This window comes from Delphinus delphis, chromosome 3 (genome assembly GCF_949987515.2).
Source record: "Delphinus delphis chromosome 3, mDelDel1.2, whole genome shotgun sequence".
Classification (NCBI taxonomy): Eukaryota; Metazoa; Chordata; class Mammalia; order Artiodactyla; family Delphinidae; genus Delphinus; species Delphinus delphis.
In genome coordinates, this window is record NC_082685.1 from 58,070,794 (window position 1) to 58,086,517 (window position 15,724).

At 49.1% G+C, this 15,724-nt stretch overlaps 2 protein-coding genes across 3 annotated transcripts; both read right to left on the minus strand.

Moving 5' to 3' along the window:
• Nucleotides 1-666: 666 nt before the first annotated feature.
• FAM53C (family with sequence similarity 53 member C) lies at nt 667-10,690 on the minus strand. Of its 2 annotated transcripts, XM_060008769.1 has the most exons (5): nt 10,647-10,690; nt 7,192-7,421; nt 6,744-6,801; nt 4,562-5,346; nt 667-3,633 (listed from the first exon to the last, which is right to left on the minus strand). In XM_060008769.1, the coding sequence occupies exons 2-5, from the start codon at nt 7,267-7,269 to the stop codon at nt 3,376-3,378; spliced, it is 1,179 nt and encodes a 392-aa protein (XP_059864752.1). In that variant the 5' UTR covers nt 7,270-7,421; nt 10,647-10,690; the 3' UTR covers nt 667-3,375. The 2 variants fall into 2 exon arrangements, with proteins under 2 accessions (XP_059864752.1, XP_059864751.1); XM_060008768.1 differs by lacking the exon at nt 10,647-10,690 and having other exon boundaries at nt 7,192-7,519.
• Nucleotides 10,643-15,118, minus strand: LOC132422401 (uncharacterized). Its single transcript, XM_060007159.1, has 8 exons — nt 15,075-15,118; nt 14,148-14,243; nt 13,937-14,041; nt 13,163-13,306; nt 12,909-13,017; nt 11,946-12,057; nt 11,101-11,313; nt 10,643-10,746 (listed from the first exon to the last, which is right to left on the minus strand). Exons 1-8 carry the CDS (start codon nt 15,116-15,118, stop codon nt 10,643-10,645), a joined length of 927 nt encoding a protein of 308 aa, XP_059863142.1.
• Between the last annotated feature and the right edge of the window lie 606 nt (nt 15,119-15,724).

A 15,724-nucleotide genomic window follows, 5' to 3' on the forward strand; every position in this document is an offset into this window, starting at 1 on the left:
AGAAAGGATGGAATAGAAATGTCTAAAGAGAGAGAGAGAGCGAGCCATACAGCTTCTTTCAGCAAATGAACATTCCACATTGAAGCATTAGGGAAAATACCACCTTCTAGAGCAAAAGAGAAGCTCTGCTGCTAGGATAATTTTCCAAAATCAGTATTTTCAGGATGGAGAAATTGCCTAGGTCTTTGGAATCTGAATTCTGATGACTTTATCTCCATCTCTCCAGGACAGAACATGTGAAAACTCTGAAAAGACATTCCTGGTCAAGGCTCCTATCATGCCTTCTCCCCACTTCCCAAAGCCTACAAACCAATCTAGACAAGTTTCTAACTGTACCATCAAGCATTTCTCAGGGAGCAAGAATGTATTAATACTTGACTTCACCCTGCTGGAAGTGAGTGGCAGGAGGGAAGAGGAGATGGGTATAAGTACCAGGGAAACAAGAGATCAAATCAGACTGCCAGAAATAACCAAGGCCTTAACAGAAGCTGGGCATAGGATATAACTACTGTGGTGCAAAGGGCCCAGCGACCAAATACTGCCCTCAAGGGGCAAAGGCCCAGCCATGTCATAGAAGAAGGGGCTGGAATAGTTAGGCGGCCTTCTCCCCGCTTCCTCCTTGCCTTTCTTTGTGAAGAGAGGAAGAAGACACTGTAGTACACAAGGTTGCTTGGGAAAATGGATTATTCTAATAAAACTTTATTTTTTCAAACACAGCCACAGAGGCAGGACCTCATGTTTAACATACACAGACTTATGGATTTTTTTAAAATATAAAACAAAGTTTACGAAAAAATTTTTTTCCACTTTTTGTATTTGTAATCCCATTAGCACAGGGACTTTGGCAGCAGGTGGGAGTGAAGGGCAGCTGGAGCTGCCACTGGGCAGTCACCGGGCACAGGAGGAGAGCACCAGCCTGGGAGTGGCTTCACTCACACACGCAGGAATACTCACCTACTGGTCAGCCACACCACACACACAACACAGATGCAGATGTCTACCCAGGGTCAACCACAGCCCGGCAGAGGTGTGCTCCACTCTGGGTAAGCCCAATATGTGAAAATCCAAAGAGTCAAAACAGCTAAAGTAGAGGGAGGTTGCTTGCTTTACAAAAGAAGCAATCACAGGCTGCTTTTAAATGGTCAGCAGTCCAAATGCATTGGAAAACAGCATTTGGTTTACACAGAACTGTTGGAACAGATCTACTGTGTAAAGCAAAATAAACCACTTCTCGAAAAGGCTTGTCCCAGGGCCACAGGTACTTAGATTGGGAAGCAAGATGATAGCTCCAGCTAGTTTAACTTTCCAGATCTTAAAGTAATGGAATTCATATATGGCATCTACAGATCTTCTCCCCTAAGGATGGTGCCCTAGAGCTTTGGGGAACCCAGGGTGGAGGCAGAATTATTGCCCTCACTTCTTAAGCTTTGGGTCTGCAGAGACCCCACTGGCATTACCAGTGGCCTATTGTAAGCTGGCACAGCCCCTGTGTAGCAGAGAGCCCAGGGATGAGGATGCCCCAGGAGGAAAAGAAGCTGGCACCAGGGAAATTATGGCCTAAAGAGGGAAAAGAGCCAGGGGAGGGATGAAACCAAGGATGGGCAACTCCTGGGCTCATGGTTTCCTTAGATTCTCCAGAAAGCCTCTCTCTCAAGCCCCTACAGACCTAGTAGCTCACTGGTAACATTTGGTAACTAGCAGGAGAAGTGAAGGAGCCCTGGAAGGGTAGAACCTCTGAGGGCTGGAGGCTGAAAAAGAAACAGCCACCTCCTCTGGAGTGGAGGCGAGGAGGCTAGGGCCTCACTGATGCTCCTATCCAACATGTGGCAGACCCAGAAAATGACAGGTTCAATTCCACGAGGAAGAAAACACACAGACTTTGGTCTTCTTCCCTAACATGAGCAACTGGTTCCTTCAAAACCCTGGAAAAATGCCATTCTCCCAATAAACAGGAAGGGCAGGTCCAATTTGGTACCGCAGGGTCTAAGCAAAGCTGGACAAAGCCTCACAAGCTATTGTGGCAGCAGCTTCAGTAGGCATCTCCACTGGAGCCAGCCTTACAGGGCTTCTGCAGTCCTTAAACCCACCACCATGGCCACTGAGACCCATTGCCCAGGCTCAAGTTGTGGCTGTGAAACAAAAAAAGAAATTCAATCCAACAACAAACTCCCAGCTGCTTCTCAAAGTCTTTGCTTTACACATCCTCAGCCAGTCCTTCGGTGAGCCTCAACCTCCCTGAGGTCTCTAAGGACCAATTAGAGACAAACATTTCCTAGCAGGAGTGGAAGACAAGCAAACTAGTATATGCTGACATCCCCTTCCTCTTTCTCAAGCAGGTCAGAAAAGAGGCTGGGCCTGGATCTTTTAACAATAGGTTTCTCTAAAGTTAGTGCTGGGGTGCCTGCTGGGGACTGAACACTACTTGCTGCAGGTCAGCCTCAATATAGGGCCTTCCTTCCTTGTTCTTGACCCTCGAAGGGCAGAGGGTAAGGGGGAAAAGGTCCCATCAGTAGGGAGGGAAAAAAAGAGATGGAGCCCTTCAGCCCTGCCTCAGTTGCCCACATATGCCTGCATCTACTTAGAGAGTGAGACAGGCAGGTTGTACACAGCCTAGGCAATCTGGCGAGAAAAAAGGCCAGCTCAGAATCAGTGTGGAGAGCCCTCTCCAGCCAATACTAGATCTATCTACGGGAGGTGTGGGCCTGAGGGAAAGACCATTAGCTGAGGTCATAGCACTTAAAAGACCCTGCTGTACCCCAAAACAGAATCCTCTGCAGAGCCATTGGTGCTAATGGATTACAAGCCTGGTTCCAGAGCTCCTTAGAACCTTGACTCCTTGAACAAGCCTGCTATCCCGTAAAAACCCAAGATCCATGGTGCTCTGCCGTTACGGAGCAACTGCCTTCCTTCCCTAAGGCTACCCAAACACACCTTTCCTCGAGCACTCTCATGCACGCACACACTCTCACACAATTTCTCAGAGGAGGCTGAATGAACCCCCCACCCTGGCCAAATTCTAAGACACAAGTGCCCTTTGAAGCAAAGGGGCTAGTGAAATTCCCCGAGCTGGGGTCAGGAGACCCCTTCCTTCCCTGCCCATTGCTTTCTCGGTGGCAGGGATACTCACACTCAGGGCCGCCATGGTAAGGGCCTGCTCTGGGGCTGTCCCTCCCGCCACCAACTCCGTTTATCTTGTCCCAGCCAGTCTCTCGGCATGGTCGAGCTTCCTGGAGTGAGAAGATTTCCGGCTGCCCTGAGTCGGAGCCCTCCACTCACCCCCATTCCCAGGCTGGGCCCCCGGCCTTGGGACCTCGACACTTGTTAGTAGCCATAAGAGAGTCAGTCTGTGTGGCCCCAGGAAGTAGCCTCTCAGTTTTAGTTCTCCTCAATGAGATTCAAGTCCAGGTCCCCAAAGTCCTGCTGGCACAATGTCCGCTTGCTCAGTGCCTGCCGGCCCCACCGCACGGACCCCTCCTCCTCCTCTTCACTTTCACTCAGCACCTGGGAGGAATCCCCAATGGGGCTGCAGGAAGCAGAGAGGTGTGAGGGGCTACAGGCCATGAACCACGGTGGAGAGATACTGCTGCCTTCCCGGGCTGTTTCTTGGAGACAGAGACCTCCTGAGTATGGTTTCTGTCAAACAAACAAACAAAATTAAGGCAAAGAAAGATGCTAATTTCCCAGAGAACCCTGGCCCAAGTTGGATTTCAAAGTACCCCTCTCTTAGTTATCCTTGAAAGCAGGAGTCCTTTCTGTTAGGGTGAGGTCGTGAACTCCCTGATAAAATTTTGAAAATTCAGTGTATGTGCACATTTCTTTGAGGAAAGTGCCCATAGTTTCGATCAGATTCAAGATTAGAAGCATGTTTATAAACTTCATATGGACAGGAATACTGTCTGCTTGTCTCACTCCTGTATTGCCAGTGCCTAGTCAGAGCCTGGTACATAGTAGGCATCCAACACTGCTTGCTGACTGGTTGAATGAATGACTCTATGAATAAGTCCTCAGAAAGTTTTATGACCCAGTGGTCTGGAAGGAAGAATATGAAAAAAGTGGGCAACTGCCTACAACAACTGCACTCACACTGGGAAGTCAAAAAACCATTTGTTGAGCAGATGAATGATGCAGAGCCTGTTTTGCTTAAGCCCTTACAGACCCACATGAAGCAGTAAAGGGCAAGTGACAAAACCAGCCTTGCATGAGGAGGGGTGGGGCACTGATGATGGGGCTTTTGTGGCTCATGCATTCTCAGAGAGGACGGAAAGTGTCTCTAGCAGGACAATCTGGGATCTCTGTTGGAAGGTTTAACATGGGTCTCACCCCAAGTTTCTCTGGAACCCTCAGGACTGAGAAATTTCACAGGACATGGGACTTTCAATGATAAAACCAGAATAATCCTGGGCAAATCGGGATGGTAGATCACTCTCAGCAAAAGCTCAGACAGAAAGGAGCTCCAAGGGAGGCCCTGCCAGGAGGGCCCGGAGCTAGAGGACAACTCACAGGTGCAAATGGAACAGTCCCCCTACTCCCATCCAAGCTTCCCTAGTCCTACTGGTCCCACCTGATTCATCTTGTCAAAGTCCAAGGAAGGCCGCAGCCGCCGAGGGTCCTCCTCGTGGCGCCGCTTGACTCCAGCTTTGCGGGCATCAAGATCACAAGGCTGTGAGCGGCTTCGGGGAAGATTGCGCAGGCCTCGAGGTCTCCAGGGCAGCTCTGGGGAGGATGCGGGGGAGCTCCGGGCAGAGGGCAAGAAGCGGCTTGCCTGTGGGCCCAGGCTGGGTGACAGGGAGAAGCGACGCTGGGGTGGGCAAGGTGACAGGGACTCAGCATCACTCTCCCAGGAGCCACTTTGGGGGGAGGTGGCAGAGGGACGAGAAGAATCTTGGGCCAGGGCCAGGCTGAAGAAAGGGGGGCTGTAGGGTCTGTGGGGTGGGGCACATTGAGAAGAGGCACTGGGAGCTTGGAGGAACCTGAGGCTGGAGACCCGCTTTGGGGGGCTCTGGTGAGGCACCTGCGGCCCACCCCCTCCACCACTGCCCCGGTGCTTGATGGGAGTCCACAGCTTGGAGGGGGCGGGCCGCCACACCGGCTGCCAGCGAGACAGGTCCACGGGCACTGAGAGTGAGCGGCAGTGCCTCTTAGATGGAGGGGCAGGGGGCACAGGAAGCTTTTCTGGGTCTGGAGGCTCAGGGCTTAGGACTTGGGAGAGGGGCTGCTCCTGTGGGGAATTTCCTGGGCTAGGTGGTCTGAGGTGCAGGCTCAAGCCTGAGGGGTGGTAGCTGAGATTGAGGCTGTCCTGGAACTCAGCACAGGAACAGTGGGGCAGGCCCCTCCAGGAAGCACCTTCTGGAAGGCATTCATAATAAAAATAATATTAATGATAGCTAATATATTTTTAAGAGCTTACTATGTGCCATACAATGTGATGAGCACTTTATGTGAGGTTTCCCCAAAACTTCATGAGTTAGGTACTATTATTACTACCCCCATTTCACAGATGAGAGAAGTCCAGTAACTTGCCAAAAGTCATGCAGGAATCAAATGACCAAAAGCAGGGTTCAAAACCAGATTTGTCTGATGCTAAAGCTGCCTTTTAACCAGCATACTATATTGCCTCCAGTATGAGGAACCACCTGAAACTTAAAATATAGTCTCATATACTGCCTGCTGCTCCCCGTCAAAGGTGGAATGAGTCAAGAGAAGCGAACGTGTGAGAGCCATGCTCATCCCTCACTCTACTCCACCGAGCTCTACTTTGCTCCCGCATCCCCCAGCCCGGAGTTGTGAAAAGCAGGCCTATGCTCTCCGTCCTTAGCCTTTCCCTTTCCTATGTGTCAAAGCACCAAGACAGGAGGTAGGTGACCAAGCAGGTAAGAGATCATTTGTATTTCTAGGGAGGGCAAGTAGGGTGGGGAAGGCCTTTGCCAATGGAACCCATGCTTCGGAAAAACCCTAAGACTGCTCGTGTTCCTTTGTGTCTCGCCACCCACAAGGAACATACTTATAGGGAAAGATCTTCTAGCCATATTATGATTAGTTTAAAAAAAAAAAAGTGCCAAATATACAGAATGCAACCTTTTGTGTTAAAAGCATGGGAATAAAAACATTTACATTTATATTTGCTTCTATCTGTATAAAGAAACTCTGGTTGGATAGACAAGAAACTAATAACAGTAGTTACTTTTACGGAGGTGATGGGAGCTGGGTGCAGAGGAGAGAGGAGAGGAAGGGGGACTTTTTTCAGTATAATGTTTTTGCTGTTTAAAAATTTTGGAAATGGGAATGTACTGCCTACACAAAAAATTAGATTATAAAAGTTCCTACAGGGGCTACCCTGGTGGTGCAGTGGTTGAGAGTCTGCCTGCTGACGCAGGGGACACGGGTTCGTGCCCCGGTCCGGGAGGATCCCACATGCCGTGGAGTGGCTAGGCCCGTGAGCCATGGCCGCTGAGCCTGCGCGTCCGGAGCCTGTGCTCCGCAACGGGAGAGGCCACAACAGTAAGAGGCCCGCGTACCGCAAAAAAAAAAAAAAAAAAAGTTCCTACAAGACTAGAATAAGACCAAACTAAACAAGTAACTTCCATGCTGGTGCAGTAAAATGGAGACAAGCGCCAATCTCAGAAGGTGACCCTGGCAAGAAAATTGTGGATGCAGGCTAGCTAGTCCTGGTTACTGAAAACCAATGAAAGAAATGCGTGGATAGAGGCATGGGCATACACACAAATATACACATCATGTCTTACCAGACACAAGCTGGAAAGGATTCCCACAGTTGGAGATGTCTACATGATCAGGCAAAGGCTAAGAGACAGAAAATATCCATCATGATTCAGGATCAGAACAGAGTTCCAGGAAGCCCTCTTCAGCTCACCCCTGCAATTCATGGGCTACAGGGATGTTAGGAACTCCTAAGTGTTCTCTTCTTCTTGTCCTCCCAAAGTTAGTGAGTAAAATAATCCACGTCTTCCAGTATCTCAAACCCTTTTCCACCCAAATTTTGGTGTCCCTTTTATAACAGTGAAGAAAATCCCTGCCCCTTCCTTTTGGGCTGGGTTTTGAGCCTTTAGTGGGCTCTTGCAATACAAGTACCATGATTCACACAGCACAGGACAAGGGTGAAGTAGTAACAACAAACAGCCTCCGAAAAAAGGGGGAGGGGGTCGTAGAGAAGCAGGAAGACTGGTCTTTTACCAGACTGATGCTGAAGCGTGTGCATTTCAGCTCATCCAGAGTCTGCTTCTGTAGCTGCTCAGTGATCAGGGTTATCATGATTCTCCCCGGAATCTGACTTGCACACTTTGGAGCAAATGATGGATGTCTTCCCTGTTGTTCTTCCAGACCTCACTCGTGAGCCGTCTTCTGCCACTGCAGCACCATTCTAGCACCATTGGGACTTCCCTCTCCAGTCATGCCTGCTGAGTCTGCCAATTACAGAGGGACCAGCCCCAAGTGATATTAGAGATGTATCTAGTCCAGAGATGGAAAATGTATGGCACACATACCACAGCATCCCTATGTCAGGCCTCTGGCAGACATCATTAATTGATCACAGCTTTTTCCTGCTAAGCCTAAACATAGCCTCAGAAATATTCTCAACCTGACACTCCGGATAACCAGTAAAATGAAATGGAGTTGGCAAGCAAGTTGAAACCTATTTGCCACTCCTAACCTGGTTCATGCTCTGCTCTGCCTACCCAGAATACTAGCACCACTTAGAAAATAGCTCAAATGAGAGAGATGCCCAAATTGTTATTTCCATCCTGATTAGTCCAATATTTTCTTTATCTTCCAGTCATAAGCAAAGAGAGGTAACCTTTTCCTAAACTACAGAAAGAGTAATAGGGAACAGAACGGTACAGTGGTTGTAGGAATGACTTTCTGCTTCAAACCAATCAGAATAAACAAGGTATTATGTTCTCCTTTAGCCTGAACAGCTGATATTATATTATTGTTCTCCAACAGATACTGTACATATTCTCTTATAAGAGGATAAGGAAATGCTACCGAGGTAATTCCATTTACATTTCAACTCTGTAGAGTTTAAAAACAACAACTCTGACTTCATTTGACTAAGTTTTTAGCCTGATTTGACTCAAAGACCATGAATACAATTAATCAAGACTCCTTCTCATGGTCAATTATAGTAGAAGCAAACTATTTCTATCAGAGGACAGGCTTCAAGCCCACAAAATTGCCTGAGGGGCCTCGCTCAAGGGAGGAGGGGAAGTTAACCTAACATTTCCATACTGTTCTGCCTATTCCCAGAATGACCAGCAGGCAAACAGCACACCAGACAGTGGAAGTAGCATTTGCTAGCAGAGAGAACTATCAAGAAATCAAATCTAGATCCGATTTGGTGTGATGCTCTTGGCAAATCATCAAACTTTTCTTTGCCTCAGTTTACCCATAGGAAAAATGGGCAGAATAATCTTAATATGTCACTGGGGGCTTCCCTGGTGGTGCAGTGGTTAAGAATCTACCTGCAGGGGACACGGGTTCGAGCCCTGTTCCGGGAAGATCCCACATGCCGCGGAGCAACTAAGCCCGTGCACCACAACTACTGAGCCTGCGCTCTAGAGCCTGCGAGCCACAACTACTGAAGCCCGCGCACCTACAGCCAGAGATCCGCAACAAGAGAAGCCACCGCAATGAGAAGCCTGCGCACGGCAACGAAGAGTAGCCCCCACTCGCTGCAACTAGAGAAAAGCCCGCGCGCAGCAACAAAGACCCAACGCAGCCAAAAATAAATAATAATTTATTAAAAAATATATGTCACTGGGACAATATAACACAAATATCAAAATGTAAAAAGTATACCACCTGCCCTGTACAAATCAGGAGTTCACAAAGACTGCCATTTCTCACCCCTCCTATTTGTTGCTCTACAAAGCCTCAGAATGCCACAAGTGATAATATTAGGATGAAGAAGGCAATTGCGTTCATCTATTTGGCTGGATGTCAACCTCCCTCACCTGCATACCAAGAGAAGCCCAAAAGGCTTGACCTTGAGGGCAGATAACTTTCTACCTTGGCAAAAAAAAAAAAGAGGGAATCCTCTCTACCCAATTCCCACCTCAGAGGGAGGCAGACCACAAGGAAAAGCAAAGAAATACACCTCGGCGTACTTGGAGTTCAGGGAAAAACGTTGTGGAAGTCAATCATCACTATAGTTAAATAACATTTTCATGCATAATCATCATTACCACCTTGAACAAAGTTCCAGCTTCCTGAGTGCTCCCTTCAGCTGCTTCCCCTGTTCTTGTAGAAGCTAAAGCTTATATCACTTCTGCTCTTGGTTTCTTAACTCTGCCCTCAAAGATCAACCAGAGAGGGAACCTAACTGTAGGCTTTTACCCTCAGAGACCCCAGGCCTCAGGCTGACCAGCCATGAGGAGCAGGGAGTGAAGCAAACTCTTTCAAGCTTTTCATGAGGCATCTGGCCAAACAGCAAACTTCCAGCCCTCTCTGGGATCAAGTGAAGAGAGTGATTTTGTGTTTTTCTGCATTTTAATTGTTGGGATGTGGCCACACACGGCGGTAATTGGAACAATGCAGCTACCACCACGCAACTGATACTCTCAGTCTGAGTTTCCTAAAACAGGCCAGGCTGAGAGGGGGAACAGAACGGAAGCCATAAGGAATCAAACCAGGACACAAAAGAAGGCAAACCAGCTCCGCGAGGGGCCTCCTCTTTCTCAAGCAGGCAGAGGAAAAAGTATAAGAAGCCCTCTCTTGCCGCCTTCCTTCCCCTTCCATTTTGTGTATCTGAGGGGCAGAGACAGCCCTGAACGTTCACTAAGCAAGTTAAAACTTCTCAGCTTAACAACTGGCACGGGGGCTCAGCCCTACACAGAGCAGCAGGCTGCTAGGCCCTCCCCCAAACCCCACCAGGCCCAACTCTCAATCCAGGCTTTCTCTCCACCATCAGCACCACCCCCCCGGCAAATAAAGGCTGGACCCCCACCCCACTGGGTGGCAGTAACCCCTGACATTACGGTTTCAGGGATGCTGAGGTTGTGCTGAAACCTCGATAACCTAGGATCAAGTCAGGCCAAGGGAGAGGAGAGTCACAAACCCCTGGGGACCTTCCCCCCAGGTCCCAGTCCCACAGCTCTGGGGGAGACTGAAGGAAAACATGAGGGAGGCATGAAGGTACATGAACAGGTATGTGGGGACCTGACTGCTCTTCCTCCATATGGCACTGAGGGGATAGGGCTGACAAGTGGGGATCACCCCTCCCCCCACCCCACTGAAGAAGCAAAAGGCTAGCCCCCCCCTCCAATCTTCAACCTCTCCCTTGGTTGCCCTGCCTGTCCCCGCGGGGTGGGGCATGGGGCGTCCGCTGGCCCCTGGGGGGCGGGGGGCGCCGGGGCACGCTTGCGGGGGGCTGTCGCTCGTCTCTTCCCAATCAGCTTCCATCATCTGGCCGCGGGAAGCGAACTCAGGACGCAGGGTATGGAGAGGGTCTGGGACTTAGCGCTCCGCCACCCCCTCCCCCACCAGGTCCCGTGCTCTCCCAGCGGAGGCGGCCAGCGAGGCCGTGCCTCGAGGGTGGACGGGCTGGGGGAGGGGAAAGAGGGAAGGAGGGAGGGACGGTCTTGGTGCCCGCCCCGAGGCCCCAGCGCCACCTGCCCTCCGCCACCTACCGCGGCTCCTCCTGCTCCCAGGGCCGCGGCCGGAGCAGCTCTGAGCGCTCGGTTCGCCCCACGGTGCCCTTAAAAGGCGCCGGCCCGAACCAACGGGCCCCTGAGGAGAGTGGAGAGATCGCTCCGGTTCGCAGAACGCCCCTGAACCGTCCGCGGAGGCTCGAGACCCGCGTCGTTTCTCTCGCAAAGTCTTTCTTGGAGAGCACAGTCAGGAAGACGCCCGGTTCTTTAATTTAGCGATGAGGGTGGTTTCCTCCCTAGCGAGTCACCCCCTGCAAAATATTGCAGAAGGTGGACTGGCCCAGTTGGAGGCAAATCTCAAAACCCCCGGGGGAGGCCGTGTCGGTCGAAGGTAAACAAAGACATCGCCCCTGCCCTCTGTTACTACATCGGCCCCTGTACAGCCCCCAACTCGGTTCCGGCGCGTAACGGAATTAGCCAGGATTCCTCTCACCTGCTCTCCTACCCTCTAAGGCCGCCACTCTGAAGGAATCCCCCTTCCCCCAGCAGAGGACCCGTCCGCGGCGTGAAGGTTTCTGGGAAGTGTAGTCCAAGCGCCGATTAGGGCCTGCTCTGAGTCCCAGGAGCCCCTCTTCCAGCTGCCGGATGGGCTCGAACGTTATAAACCCAGGATTTACAACGGTTGCGGGGCCGTTCCCACTTGGTTCTGTAATTAGCCGTCACCCAAAACACTGTAAATCTGACGAGGGCCCAGGGCGGTTCACTCCTTCTCCTCCCTCTACGCCCCCCCCACCCCAGCAGGATGAGGTAATGGGATTGTGATTATGACATCATAGGCGGTTCAGTTGCTTGCGTGGGGGAGGGGGGAGTTCGGTGGTTACAGCTGGACCACTTTCCTTAAGACAAAAAGGGAGGGAGGAAACAAGCAGCTGGGGAAAAGATGTTGATGGCGCTATACTTCCTCTTCAGGAAGAGGAAACCACCTTTTATTAAATTTCCACCACTACCACCACCTCCCACCTCAGCCAAAGTTTAAGTCCTTTTTGAAGAGACTGAATGTAGCCGTTAGCACGTGAAGAGGTTGTGGAACAGCTAGGTGGTTTCTGGCTCTTATGTAAATTTGAGTCTCAGCCAGCAAAGAAGGTTTAGAGAGAGGGTAAAATATGGGAAGAGAAGAGGTTTTAAACAATGCCTTCGTGTTATGATCTCTTTGTAGGACAGAGTTTTAGATCTTTTTTAATCGATTGTTAAGTAGAAGTAGTGCAAGTAATCTTCACTATTACATTCAGCAACGAGTCCCGTGAAAGATATGTTTTCCCTAAATATTTTGTGTCCCACTCAAGTCTGGGACAGATAAGTAATTGTGATCGGCTAGAAGGTAGAGCCAGTGGTGGGGATCTTCCTCACAGAACCAGGGAAGGGAGGAGACAGGAGCCACCAAACCTGCAAACTGGAAAAGAAGAGTAGAGGGAAAGTGAGGTAGTATCAAGAAAATGGGGGGGGGGGGATGGGAGATACACTGCACATTTGTTTGCCCTGCACATTTACCCTTGGCAAAAGAAGGGACAGGGGCCGTGAAGTGTAGGAGACATGGTTTCCAATAATTGCTGCTATGGAGCACTTACGTGCCAGGCACCGTGCTGCATACTTTAAATATGTATTCTCATTTTTGTTTACAATCATCAAATGAGACAAAATCTCCTTATTTGTTGGATTAAACAGCAGGAGAGGTTAAGTGACTGCCCGTGTGGTGGACAAAAGCAGTATTAAAAAGCAATCTGACTCATAACATTGTTAACCAACTATACTCCAATATAAAATAAAAAGTTAAAAAAAAGCAGTCTGAGGTTCTAAAGCCCTTGGTCTTCACCACTTGGTGATCACCCTTTTTATTTAATAACAAAATACCATGCTTACTAAAGTTAAGTGATTGAAAATAAGAAGTTAAGTTAGCATTGGCGCATTTGGAAAACACTGAAAGAAACTGAGACACTTAAAACAACTAAACCCTGCAACTCAGGTTTCATGTCTCCTTTCAAAGGAAGATGACACCCATTTCATCACGTATAAAACAGCGCCCCCAGTGCAGCCCAACCTGTCCCCCATTACTAACTATAACTAGATTTCTTTATGCCACTTTTGGTTCAAGGTTTTTTACTCACGTCCTGCAATGTTTTCTTTCTGTCCCATTTCCCTTCTTTTGTTCTTGGGCTACTACCTTGAACCCCATCATAACTGTGACCTCTTGGGCCAGATCCCATCTCTGACCCTGCTCCAGTGGGTTTTAGCAGAGGATACTACCTGGGCTCCCTTCTGTTCTCCATCCAGATTCTCTGAGGGTTCCAGGGTCTTGAGCCAGTCATCCAAAGGGGTAGAATCCATTGGCTCTAAGAGATTGTCCATTCCCCACCTAAGAAGGCAGCAGAGTCAGAGGAACGTGCAGCTCATTCAGACTCTCCCTTTTCAGCCAGTGAAAGCTAAACCTCTGCAAAGTGGGGAGAGGTAGGGCTTAGTCCACCACTCAGGGAAGGAACAAGGAATAGTAGTGCACACACCCCTCAGCCTGCAGAGGCTGGCTGGGGGGGTCCCAGGAATGTAGGGCTCTTCTCCACTGCCTGATCTGGGCATCCCAGGAGCGACGGCTGTACCTCCTGTTCTTGTTTGGTGTTTGAGGGTGAAGTCCTGGCTGTCGCTGTGCCCTGGCAACAACATATATGTCAGACTGAGGTCAAGGTGAAGGGGCACAGCTCACTGCTTATCATGATGAATTAGGAGACTCATTAGGGATTCTCTGATAATGAGGTAAGATCAATGCCCACAATCCAAAGAAAATCTTTAAATTAGATTAAACATCAAAATTCCCAATTCCCTAATATTCTTTCTTCTGGGAAGGGTAAATTAGATATTCCAACTCCCTCAGAAGTCAAGAGAGATATAAAAGAAAATATTTGACGTCTCTTTAAAGTACATTCTACCTTTTCATACATTAGTTTGTATGTATGCATGTAAGCTTACATGTAATTAGGCAAGTATGTTGTAATAAGCCAAGTCAGATGGAGGCATGAGGTGAAAATGGATGGAAGAAAAAAAATTTTCATTAGCAAACATGGATAGAGCTTTAAAAAGTCTTATGGCCCACGTATAACTTGTTCCATTTGAAAAAAAAACACTTGGAAACTTATCTGGGGGGCTAGACTGCTGGATAATTTATTTTAGTAATGCTACAACTCTGTGGGAGCATTCAGATTCTAGTATCTTTCCATCATCTGATAGTGAACAAAAGCCACGTGGTTGACACTCTTGTTGTAACTACCCACAACTGCACTCACTTGGGGACCTGCTGCAGAAAGCACTGGTAACCAGGTGTGCGCTTGCCATAATCTATCTGCTTTTGCCGCCGCTGTAGGACAATTGCATCTGTCTCTACCTCCCACCTGTGAGGAAATAGACAGTCGTCCCATGAAGTGTGATGATGGTCATCAAAGCGGAAACCAACTCTTCCCACATTCCGTTAATCCCCAGCCTGATTGTCAAACTCACCTGGCATGGCAGGGCTCTGTACTGACTCCCACACTCACCATCTCTATCCTAGAGGATAAAGGCTCTTCACGCACCTCCTTTCTGGGGAAGCAGATTCTACAGATGAAAAGGGTATTAGGATAAAACCCAGCTACTCTCAGCCACTACCACTACCAAGATCCTGACACCAGATAAAGGTTGTATTTCTCACTTACTGTCTCTCAAAGATTAAGGCTGCATTTCTAATTCGTTTCTTAAAGTGTGGTCTGCAAGCCATCTGTCTGGGTAGCACCTGGGGGCCTTGATAATTCCTGAGCCCTACTCTAGACCTACTGAATTATCACTTTGGGAACATGTATTTTAAAGAGCTTCCAAGGTTGTTTTAAACATTTTTATGGAAAATTTCAAATATACAAAGAGAACAGCGTAATCTCCTGCAACTCAAAGTATGGTCCCAGTACCAGCTGCATTAGCATCAGCTGGGAGCTTGTTAGACGTTCAGAATCTTGAATTCTTACCCAGATCTACTGAATCAGAATATGTATTTTAACAAGATCCGCAGGTGATTAGTATGCGGATAAAACTTTGAGAGCACTGATATCATGTACCCCCTAGCTACCCATCACCCAATACTCACGGCCAATCTTGTTTCACCTATACTCACCACCACTCCCACAGGATTATTTAAAAGCAAATCCCCAACATTAAGAATAAATTCTTAGTATCACCTAGTCAATGTTCAAATTTCCATAAACAACCAAAGTTTGGTATCCTCTGGACTGTGATAAGGATTACGCCAAGAGATGATTCAACTCTCCTACTTTCCTTGAAAAGGAATTCCCTTTACCGCATATAACCTAGCGTCTCAGATGCTGCGCGCTTAAAAGGGACACCGACCCAGGAAAGCTCTTGGAAGGGGCCAGTGCTACTCATCATAAATACACGCACCTGTCTCGCCGCAACATCTGCCACACGGGCGGCAAATGTTCCATCTACAGGGGAAGGCTAGCAAAACTAAGAGGGAAAGGTCCACGTAACGATACGAGAAAGAAGCAAGGGAAAAAACCAAAAACAAAAAACGTTTAAAGCACCCTCCCACCTAAATTAATTTCTCCAGGTATTACCCTAGGGAGTGGTCGTCGCTAGCAATTTAAATGTCCCGGGGTTGGAGGGGCTGAAGGAAAGGAGAGCTCAGAAAGGGTGTGGTGATAGGCCAGAGGGAGAGCCAATGAGGCGCCAAACTCCCTGTGGGGCGGGGTTTAACTCGGGCCTTGCCGAAAGCTGGTGGGCCAGTCGGCAGCCCACTGGGCTGCGGGGCGGGGCAAATCTCGCTCCTTCCGGAACAGTTCACGCCCCCGGGTGCTGTACGAGGCAAACGATTGGCCGAGGTGTGGGGGGGCGGGGTTGTCTAGGCGGGTGAGCGGAGATTGGCTGGCGCAGCTTAGAGGCGAGCGGGATAGGTTATTGGGCGGGCGGAAGGTTTGAATGGTCAAGGCCTATGGCTGTTGATCTTGCTCTGAGGCTGTAACTTCGACAGTCCGGTGAGAGAAGCGGAGAAGGCAAACTCCAGCCTATCTGGTCGAGAGGCATAGCTGTCG

What these genes read in the sequence shown, in the direction of transcription:
- FAM53C (XM_060008769.1), bottom strand. Translation starts at nt 7,269, where the DNA reads ATGATAACCCTGATCACTGAGCAGCTACAGAAGCAGACTCTGGATGAG. An exon ending in CACGCTTCAGCATCAGTCTG is followed by an intron (nt 6,802 to 7,191) that starts GTAAAAGACCAG and finishes TCTGTCTCTTAG; the next exon opens with CCTTTGCCTGATCATGTAGA. An exon ending in TCCTTTCCAGCTTGTGTCTG is followed by an intron (nt 5,347 to 6,743) that starts GTAAGACATGAT and finishes AATGCCTTCCAG; the next exon opens with AAGGTGCTTCCTGGAGGGGC.
- LOC132422401 (XM_060007159.1), bottom strand. Translation starts at nt 15,118, where the DNA reads ATGGAACATTTGCCGCCCGTGTGGCAGATGTTGCGGCGAGACAG. An exon ending in CAGATGTTGCGGCGAGACAG is followed by an intron (nt 14,244 to 15,074) that starts GTGCGTGTATTT and finishes TTTCATCTGTAG; the next exon opens with AATCTGCTTCCCCAGAAAGG. An exon ending in CTTAGAGGGTAGGAGAGCAG is followed by an intron (nt 10,747 to 11,100) that starts GTGAGAGGAATC and finishes CACTCTCCTCAG; the next exon opens with GGGCCCGTTGGTTCGGGCCG.